The sequence below is a fragment of the Glossina fuscipes genome, unplaced genomic scaffold, assembly GCF_014805625.2.
Source record: "Glossina fuscipes isolate IAEA_lab_2018 unplaced genomic scaffold, Yale_Gfus_2 128, whole genome shotgun sequence".
NCBI lineage: Eukaryota > Metazoa > Arthropoda > Insecta > Diptera > Glossinidae > Glossina > Glossina fuscipes.
Window position 1 is genome coordinate 111284 of NW_023998471.1, and position 10741 is coordinate 122024.

At 35.9% G+C, this 10741-nt stretch overlaps 2 protein-coding genes across 4 annotated transcripts; both read left to right on the forward strand.

Moving 5' to 3' along the window:
* Positions 1-957: 957 nt before the first annotated feature.
* Positions 958-5618, forward strand: LOC119640843. 3 transcript variants are annotated; one of them, XM_038039104.1, is made up of 11 exons: positions 958-1348; positions 1413-1712; positions 1776-2370; positions 2438-3484; positions 3552-3723; positions 3782-4252; positions 4313-4447; positions 4637-4721; positions 4790-4979; positions 5046-5326; positions 5393-5618. In XM_038039104.1, exons 1-11 carry the CDS (start codon positions 1267-1269, stop codon positions 5500-5502), a joined length of 3468 nt encoding a protein of 1155 aa, XP_037895032.1. In that variant the 5' UTR covers positions 958-1266; the 3' UTR covers positions 5503-5618. The 3 variants fall into 3 exon arrangements, with proteins under 3 accessions (XP_037895032.1, XP_037895033.1, XP_037895034.1); XM_038039105.1 differs by having other exon boundaries at positions 959-1352; XM_038039106.1 differs by lacking the exon at positions 5393-5618 and having other exon boundaries at positions 960-1348; positions 4790-4990; positions 5046-5131.
* A 58-nt stretch (positions 5619-5676) lies between these two features.
* LOC119640844 lies at positions 5677-8886 on the forward strand. Its single transcript, XM_038039108.1, is given in 5 exon segments — positions 5677-6076; positions 6138-6381; positions 8000-8145; positions 8147-8368; positions 8435-8886. Coding segments are annotated over 5 exon segments (1140 nt in total). The 5' UTR covers positions 5677-5758; the 3' UTR covers positions 8645-8886.
* The last annotated feature ends 1855 nt before the right edge of the window (positions 8887-10741 follow it).

Genomic DNA, 10741 nt, shown 5'->3' on the forward strand with positions numbered 1-10741 from the left:
CACCACCAAAGAATCAATGGATACTGTGGACTTCTTACGATCAGGGATAAGTACTGCTCATAAAACTTATAGATGGCCATTTTGCTTATTCTATGTTTTGGACCTAAGCTTAATAAACGCATATATCATTTATGAGTCAAAAAAAGTACGACAACAGCAGAAGTCTCTCTCACGAAAAATCTTTGCATTTACATTGGCTAACAGCTTCGTAAAGCCATGGTTGGAAGGCTGTTACAATATGACTATTTTAAGACATTCTATCAAAGTAAACATTAAAGATATTTTCTGTATTATCTAGGGGACGCAAAATACGTATGCAACTATTGCAACAAGGCTATTTGTGGAAAGCCAAGTGTGGAAACAATAAGTTTTATTTTCCATTTACATTTCTACTTTTTTGATTGAAGTAAATAAAGGAAAAATGAAAAATATACTTGTTTTTAATTATGGTCTATGATTAATTTTAGATTAACACGGATTTAAGTTTAGTCACAACTAGGATTAACCAGTTTTTCCAATTATTGCTCGTTTCATTAAGAAAATGATTGCCCAAATTGCTTTTAAAAATTATCTTAATCCTGATCAATGGAGTTGTGTAAAATATTGTGCATACTTTTCGGGAGCGAAATACAAACAATTTTATTGCCTATGTGTTTGGAAATATTAACCATATATAGGATAATCGTCTATAATTTTACTCTGTGGTTAAATTTTGTTGTCGTTTCAATGAAACGCTTTTGCAAAATCTCTTGGCAAAATCTTGGTTTGAAAACTGGTTTGAACTCTTTTTTACATCTCTGTCATACGTTAAGTTAAATTTTTCTGTTGGTTCAAATCGGCCCATAAACTCAACTTAATTTCCGTAAGGATTGTTCACCCATCTCATCGCACACCAATTTTTTATAAAGTTTGCTTAACTCTAATGTGGAGAGGAAAGTATGCGCAAACTTCTTCAAAATTTAATGCTCCATACCTAGGAGAGTTAAAGAGTATAAAATTGAGTGGGAGAATGAGTTTTTTTTCTTATTAGCTTAGCTGTACACGCATTATTGGTACCAATATTTAAAACCTGGTTTAGTTGCAATCAAGACTTCAAGCAAACACGTTCCATAATATAAATTAGCGCCGTACGCTATATTCAAGAAGAGAGCATTTCTTAGACGAAACTTGTAAAACATTATAATACTATAAATATGTAAAAGTGAAAGTAATTTTTAAAGAAAATACTTGAAATTAGTTATTAAAAAATTTTAAAATTACGTAAAAATGTTCATTAGAGCAGAAATTAAGGCAATAACATCAATTTTTTTTGTCCTGCTCTGCTTGAAAAATGCCACGCAGAGTACGGGTAGGTATAATTTGTAAACCACTTAAATAATAGATATGTTTTACGTTTGCGTGCATTCCTTCAGCTCAACATATGATTGCATACATGTCGCAGCATGGTTTACATGGTGAGATAACGTTTCGTCAAATAAATAATACTCATGTGGAGATTAAAAGCGATTTGGAAACAACTCTTCAATACCCCGATCAAATATGGAGTTGGATGGTACGTAAATTTCCTGTCGATTACAATAATGCGAATACCAACGAGCGTTGCGAGCTGTCAAAGTTGGGTGAACAAGTTGTTGGATTTGATGACGATCTTGAATATATAATACTACCGGGAAATGAAACGTCGTTGTGGGTTAAGGAAATGCAGTTGATAGGTAAGAGAAAATAATAAAATGGTAACAGGAAATTTTTTATAAAGGAAATATCTACTGTTCAAGGCGAGAAAGGTATCTGGGGTAAGTCATTGGTGTTAACCGAAATATCACGTAACGTACGCGTCTGCGCCACCATTACCACCGTACAAATGTCGGTCGAACACATGGCAGAAGCTAGATTCCATACACCTATAGCGGGATCAGTGTATTTTCGGTGGTTAGCTCCTTTGGATGGCGTAGCTGGAGATACTCTTATTTATGCAGATCTATATCACATACAATCGCTGCGTTCGCCTACTGACTCTTTCAAACCAATGACTAAACATAATTGGAAAATATTCGTAACCGATATTTTTAAAAATGATCATCATCGCACTGAGGATAATTGCAATTTTCTACAATTGGTATTTGATCCGAGTGGCAATGGCGAAGGCAAAGGTATAGGAGATTTAGACAGTCGTTTGGGTAAAATACCGGTCGCCAAAAACGCTTTGCGTTCTTCGCAGAGGGTAGTCTACAGGGATGAACAATTGGCTTTATTACCCTCCGATTTAACGATACCACATCGTACTCTCTATTTGGTATTATTTGAAGATCAGCACACCGAGAATTATTTGGCTTGTACTAAAATCCGTCATGTCATGCCATTGAAGTACAAGTGAGTCTCGTTTATAAGCAAAAGGTGAGGCCTTCACAAGCAAAAAGTTTATTGATTTACGTTACAGAACTTTTGTGAATTTTGCTGGTCTAAAGGGTGATGTAACATATACTCAGAGATCGAAATTTGATCCAACTTTTCTAAATTTTTCCATTAATGCTGCCTCCGAAAATTCTACACATACAGTTCAGCAATTTGCAGAAGACGTATCTAGCTTTCGCATACACACTCTACCGCCTACACCTCAGAAATATGGCCATCCAAATTACTGTCATTCCACAGGTTCTTTGTATAATCCCAAAGAAATCGAAACACATGTTATACCGCCTCCTGGCTTTGGTACTCAAGATCAGTATCCAGTGGGCGACCTAAGCGGTAAATTACAGAGTCGTAATAAACATTATTTCCACCATTATCAGTTACCAGGTTCTAGCTCTGAACTAAATGGTCTCTACTGGGATGTTTTCTTGCCTTTGCGCGGTATAGATAGCATAGCTCATCGTAGTTTAGTGATCTATCAATACAATCGCACAAATTTGGAAAATATAACTGAGAGCAAATGGTATTGCGGGACCATTAATCAATACCAAAAAAACGGCATATATCAGAAGGTGATGTTTACCGCCCAAGTGCTATTTCGGTATCCAATAGTAGGCCGGGTTCTGCTCCGACAGCCATCCGAAGAACCCTGGGAAGACACTACGGTAATATTTGAATATCTAATACATGCTGACGGTTCTACACAAAATAACACTTTCGAGCACCGTTGGGCTATACATAGCAGCGCACCCGGTAAAGACTTTTATGATTGGCAAAATCGTTGCATTTCGGCCGGCAATGTTTTCAATCCCTACAAAGTCGACTGGGGCAATCGATCTATAGACGACTACTGCAAACCTCAACTAACTGCCATGTGCCAAGTAGGTGCTTTAGATACACGAATCGGCTTGCTAACAATAGCAGGTAGCAAGAGAAATGCGCAGCAATTAAGCAGACGTATGTTTACGGACTCGAATCTTCCCCTCTCGGGCAGACATAATGTTTTAGGGAAATCTCTGGTAATTTTTGATGATTTTGGCCCTAAAGCGAGAGGAGAACGTTTAGCTTGTTCAATGTATGTATGGTTTTGTATGTCTTTGTTTAATGAAATCAATTCTTAGTAATCAGATTCATTTTTAAAGGATAAGTGGATATTACCGTCGTAAGGTAGTGGCCAAAGAATGGTATGCTAATGGTGATCCTTTAACTGTTAATGGCAAAATTGAAATGACCCAACAATCTGAGTATGATATCAGCAATTTAGAGGTGCAGTTTAAAGGCCTGCAGGACAATAGTGGCTACCATATACATATGGTACGTGTTGTTAATAAAATGATTTAAAAAAGAATTATTTTCCCTTGTTTTGCCCCAGACTCCGGTCGAAGCTAATTTAGCCTTCCCATGTGAAGCATCAACTCTCTATGGTCATTTTAATCCTTTCGCCGTAAATCCTAAAATCTCTCCTAGACCTGGCAAAGGTAGCACAGAGCAATATGAATTGGGAGATTTAAGCGGTAAATTTGGAACATTAGAAGCAATGACCCAGTTTGAAGGAGCTTTTAATGACACTAATCTACCATTGTTTGGTATGAATAGTATTATCGGTCGCTCCGTAATCATACACAAGAAAAAGCGTAACGCACGTTGGGCTTGCAGCAGTTTGGAAAGGGGTTATTCACCCAATGAGGCTCGTGAAATACGTGCCATTGCCTCGTTTCATCATCCCACCGGTTATGCTTATGGTTATATAAAAATGACACAATTAATACATAATGATGGAAGCTCATCCGAGACAGTAATCGAGGTAAAACTAAGGCATCCTGGTAAAAACGATAGAAATGTGGTAAGTTAATTAGCTAAAATCGTGCCGATAAGAAAAACTATTGCGATGAAAACGTTTTAGACTCACAATCATAATTGGCAAATTTTCGTGAATCCGGTTGGTGTTGACGCAGCCGTTAAACCAACTATTACCCGGTGTGTGGCCGGAGGTTATGTATGGAATCCCTATTATACGCAATTGGCGGATCCACTGAATGTAAGTAGTTCTTTGCTGACAATTTTGTATTGTACTACTATGTGTTAGGGAATATAGCTTTTGCCCTTTAATCGCGCTAAAATGAATAACATCGTGTAGAGAAGAAAGTACATTTTTGTGCACCGTCTTCTCTAAATTCTGCATAAAATAAAATTTACTAAAAATTATCTTTCTCTACTTTTACGCTAGAGAGACTTATATGAACGTGAATGTGGTTCTGACAATCCTTTGCGATGCTATGTGGGCGATGTGGGAGCTCGTCTAGGTCCCATAGGTAGTTGCTATCATATGTGTGATAAAAGCAAGCAATTTTCAAATAATTTCTTTTAAAATTCTTATCAGATTTGGGTGCAGAACGGAAAGTGTTTAGTGATTTTAATTTCCCCCTAGATGGGCAAGTAGGCGCTATAGGCCGTTCAATTGTTATATTTGGCCCTGATTTTTCAGGGGACCGATTTGCCTGTGCCAATATCGAACCGGATCACAATGTTATCAAATATATTAATTTACAAAAACCACCGAGATTTGTAGTGTAAGTTAAAGGTGCCGCGAAAAAAAAAAAATACTTGAACGATATTATAAATAAATTCTCTTGCAGAGCACAGTTTCTAGAAGAGTTGCGAGCTGTTATGGGGATACCCGAATGGATGTTAGATGTTGATGCACGGAAAACAAAGGAATTACATGACGGTGCTTGCATACAAATGATTATACATTTTAAAGGGCCAATAGCTCATCGTTTGGAATTGGATATGTCACGTTTAATAGCCGCCGGTCGGCTCGAGGCTCCTAGTCTCTATATTCCCGGGCATGTGAATACGAAACGTAAGGCCACTATATCATATAGAACTTGCGGCGTAAGAGATCCAAATGAAAAACGTAAGCACTGTTGAGTTTTTTATTTAGTGAAAATTGCAAAGAAAAAAATGCTTTCTTTTCTTTTAGGCAATAAATCATTTAAGAATAACATCTCCAGTAGTGCTCGTATGCAAGCAAAATTGTTTGTAAATATTTTTGCAACTTTTTTAATATATTTTAATTGTATTTTAAGTTAAGTTGTTAAACTGAAAGAATAATTTTATAAACAAAATAAATAAATAAGTGAAGAAAATCGAGAGCACCCAACGTTGTCTATTCGCCTATCTTTTTATCGCTGTTTGCCAACCCGCACATATTACACAAAAGCAAATCAACTTTACTTGAACGAATACGCAGCCGCTAACTTCGTTATTGATTTTTCGACGTATTTTCACTGTACCTTAACTACTGAAATAGATTGGATTCGTTATTTGGAGATTTATTAAAGAAATTATGCAAATATTTTTTATTTTATTCGCATTGTTACTAATTTCTTGCACACAAGCTAACCTTAGTGGTCCATATTTATTTTGGGGTCATGAGAAAGTTATAAATCTGCAGCCTCGCGCTTTAATAGAAGCTAATGAAAATGATTTCGCTGATTTGTTCCGTGATGTTAAAGCCATCGTGGTATTCGTTCGAAATAATACTAAACGTTTAGATGGCAAACAATATCCAAAATTTCAAGAATTAGTTAAACATAACGCCTGGACTTATCTACCGCAGCGTTCATTAGCAGTCGATCCATTCGATTACAACGCAAACATCGAGGTAAGTCGTTACGAAACTAAATGTTAAATGTATCGTATCGACGGTGTCTCTCAATTCGAAGGTTATAAATTTAAGCGGTTCTTACGAAGAAAACGATTCAGAAATTATATCCGGTTATGCAGATGCTTTAGCTATATATGGTAACGGAGAAGTATTGGGTATATTAGCTGGCCGTGAAGAGGAAGCACACTTTTTGTCCAAACGCGAAACTAAAGAAGGTGAAAGCCTAACCGATGAATCGCACACAACTACTGTACAACCACTTACTGATGAAACTGAGGAGACGTTCATATATGTGGCTGATGGTAAGCAATGTGCTGCGTAAAATTTAAAATTCAATCCGGACAAGAATTGATTTTGTTAAGAACACTGTGGGAAAGACTTAACTAGGGACCTTAAAGTCTCGCTAATGGAAACTATAGGGTAATCTGGCTTCGTTCAGGTTACGAAAATTTATAAATCTACATATATGGAGGATACTTTTTGATCTAATGACTAAACACTATCTTGTCTGATGTCGCTAGATCTTCCCTTCAACTGCCAGCCCATTTACCGCCGCTATTCCAGGTAAAGTAAAGCACGCTCATCAAATTGTATAGATAAGAAGACCATTTCCTGAACGAGAACTTTTTTCTAATTTTTTGGCCCGTAATCAAAACAATGGGTTAAGTGTTTCTCTACATAATTGATAGTACATCGATTGGAAAGTATACTCTACAGCATGCACACTAGAATAAGTAAGGAGCAAAAGAAAACTGCAGTCTTTATAATCAAGAACACTTAACTCTTTACTGGTTTGGCGATGCCTTTACGGCATTTAAAAGTATTCAATGGAACCTCGATACCACTTTAATTCTGTTCGGCGAGATCTTCCTCTTTTTCAGATAATGCACACTATATTCTAGCAAGAAAAGTTTGTGCAGTGGTCTTCAACCATAGATGATCCCATATCCTAGAATGTACATCAGCAGACGCTGGCTTTGGTCTTAATACCTGCCAGTCATAACACTTAGTAGATCAGATTTACGAGCGAATGTAACGGTTATTAAGACAAATTTCGCTTTGCCCAGTTAAAACTTTATGCATCGCATATTGTCCTCAATGGTAGATAGACCCAAGTATCTCCGCCTAAAGTAAAGATCAAAACATCTAACGATAACTTTTATTAGGAAGGAAAAGGCACGGTTATCGAAGCATTTTCTGCTATTAGCATTTCAAAGGTTAGATGCAGAATATGAGATTTTTTGTTGAAATTGCTCAGACTCGGACGCGGGTAAAGCATGTTATCTAACCACTTTTTATACTTTATGAAGAAATTTAACAGTCGCATAAAAATAAAAACCGATTCTTTGAGAAATAGACACATGGCATACATCAACAAGGCTTCTAAGCTTCATCTTAACCACAAAAATATCGAGTTGTCAGTGATCGCACAGGCGCATAGGGTGGATGGGCGAACACTGGTGCCACAACTTGTCAAGTTGGAATTCCCAAAGCGATAAGTTAAAGCCTCTTTCACTTTAGCCCTCTAACTATCTTTACAGCAGATTATTTCTCATGAAGCTTTCAATTATCGCTCCCGGAAGCTTAAGTAATCATAAAAAAGGCTAATCGTGTCTAATAAAATAACAACAGCAACAGTTTCAAGGTTAGCAAGAGATAATATTACATAGTATCAGAAGTCATTGAGGATTGAAATAAAGCGATTGCCATGCCTTTAAGGCATAAGTCAATGATACATACATGAGCAAGAAATTATGGGAAAGTGAAATAAAAACGTTTAAGTACGTTTTTAAGGGCTTAAACCCTTGGTATCAAGTACCAAGATTTCCTTTACTATAAGAAGACTTCTTAAGATTAAGATCAGAGGTCTTTACTTCTTTCAGGTTAACAAACGTAAGATTTTCTTTTCTTTTTATTTAGGTAGAAAAGCCATACTTTATCTCACATCTGCGCCGGAATTGAATATCTCACGCGAGTCGTTTGTATTGAAAGAGCACAATAAAGCCGTGACTTTTGACGATCAGAAAGCTAAAGGCTATGGACGTTTGAATATTATTTTCAAAAGTGGGTGATGAAAAATTATTTTTACGCTTCAATTTTACTTTGAAACGCGGAACATGGTATATGAAGGCAGTAGAGGTAGAGCATCGTGACTATAAGGATGTTTTGCGTTTAAAAGGCGGCGATTATAATATACCCTCTGCACCAGTAGGATTTTCTTATAGATGTTCATCGCGAAGTCTAGTATTTACCAATGGTACCGACATCTTAGTGTTAAAAGACTATCAGGCATGTTATAATAACAATATGTAATGGGTGATTAGTTTTAATTAATTATTTTTTTTTTTTTTATAGGTTCAGCCTTGGCTTAATGGTTTGAATAAATTTGGCGATGTCTACGATTGTGTAGGCTTTACTACTGCTCCTATTTGGGCTGGAATCGTAGTAACTATTCTGTTATGTACTATTTTAACTGTTGGACTTTTGGCTATATTGGACATTAAGACACCGAATCGTTTCGAAAGTTCGCGTAGTAAACAATTAACATTTGCCGTACAAGACTAATCGCTAATTGGTTAATGTTCCAATTAATTATGTACGGATATATGATACCGCAGATACTCTTAGTACAGGCAATATTAATATTATTGTTCAGTATTGTCTATGTAGCTTCAGTTTTGTATTATTATATTTTATTATTTTACGATGACTAAAACTCTTATTAATGCCACTTGTTGTTGTTATTATAATTTATTTATATAGATTAAAAAAATAAATTCTCCGACTAAAGCGAAAACGGGATAAAACCAGATGTTTAGGAATAACAGGCGTCTGTTTAAGCGCTTAGTTTAGCTTTTAATCTATCCTTAAAATTAATTATTTCGCATGTGATCTTAAGAATTAAAGGACTGACCTTTGTTAGATAGTCAGAAAACATGTCCGTTTTTTTTTTTTTTTTTTTTGAGTTTCCGTGTCTAGTGGTGCTGCAAATATTAAACCAAGACGATGGCGAATATTTATAATGGATGTGTGACGAAGTTCTGTGTATTGAAACTGATTCTACTCCAAAAACGTATCTAATGCGTTCAGTTTTTACGAAAGTTCGGCTATGCATACATTAGACGCATACATTAGGCATTAGTGCAGAGTATTGCTGAAAAGCTGTGGTTCACTTATTTGGGCCACAATTTTAATTCAAACGCTAACTCATACTATCGCAGACTATTGCAGCAGCAAATTATTCCTTTTCTGAGATGTAAGCATAGCTCCACTAGGCTTTAAAATCTTACCGAGCGACAATTTTGTTGTCTTATTACTGCATTTATGTGTAATATTTTTCCAAATTGTAATTAATATAATTTTTACGCCCACTAAATTAGAATTAGAAAGTCATCCTTCAGTTTGAATATTTAAGTGGATAATACAATACACTAAATGGGTCAATAAATTCTGTGTTGAAATTGATGGCTTCATTTCTTACGGAATTTTAGGTACGCATAGTTTAGACGTTGGTTCTTTATGGGATAATTTTCAATTGTTTACCACTTGTTATTCAGTATATATATATATCAGTGCAGAGGGATTGAATTCAACAAGCAGCCGTTAAGGCGTTATATGGCTTTCCCTTTTAAATTGGAAGAAATTGCAGACGAAGCTATGAAAATGATTAAGTTGGCTTGGGGTAAAAATGCAGTAAGATATGGAACAGTCGGTAAGTGATAAGCGAGATTTCGTGCAAAAAATTTTAAGCTCAAGCATAATGAATGCTTTGGAGCTTCATTTAATAGGATAGGATGCTGCAAACAACTAAAACCTCACCAAACTGTTCTGTGCATCTAAATGATGTGAGTCGCGAATAACCAAAAGAAGTGACGCGCTTAATGAAAGAAGGTCATTTACAAACGAAGGGAATCGAAAAATGATTTGCTCCATAATAACGATAAGTCGGTCCCGTCTGCAGCAAAAGCAACCCATAAAGTGATTTTCAAGTTGGTCTGCGAAATTCTTTCAGTTGCGCCTTGTGCTTGGAAATTACCTCCTTCTGATTACAATTTGTCCAGATCGATGCAGGCATTTTTAGCAAATAGACGATTCACAAAAGTTGACGATATGCGAAATGGTTTTCATCTCGACACCACCAAGTTTTTATCGCAAGAGTATATGTTAAGCTATCCGATAAAAGGTAAAAGACTATAGATAGTGAAGGTGAATATTTCAATTGTTGAAGATTTGTAAGAATGCTGAAGAATATGAAGAAGTGTCAAAGAAGTGTCAAAGCTGAATTTGATCCAAAAATGCATAGAACCATTATTACCACGTTTAGTAAATATGTCGATTTTGCATTTATCGACGCCAGTTACGATTAATTTAGAAGCTGTTTGAATGGTTAGTTTTCTCTTCAACTCTTCTTGCAATACATCTCTGAAGGTCCAGTTTTTCTATGGAGACCAAACTCGCAGATGTTATTATTCAATTAACCAGCTCTTGGGAAATCCCAAGACTCTATAATGATTCGAAAGCTAAATTTGGTTGTTGTTTATTATCATTTTACTATTTTTCTGCGATTAAAACTACAAACACCATTTCTTAATATAATCTGAATCATAAAAAATTATGATAAGATGCCAAGATGTTTTTCTTGGTTAAAAAGGTGTGTGCAAA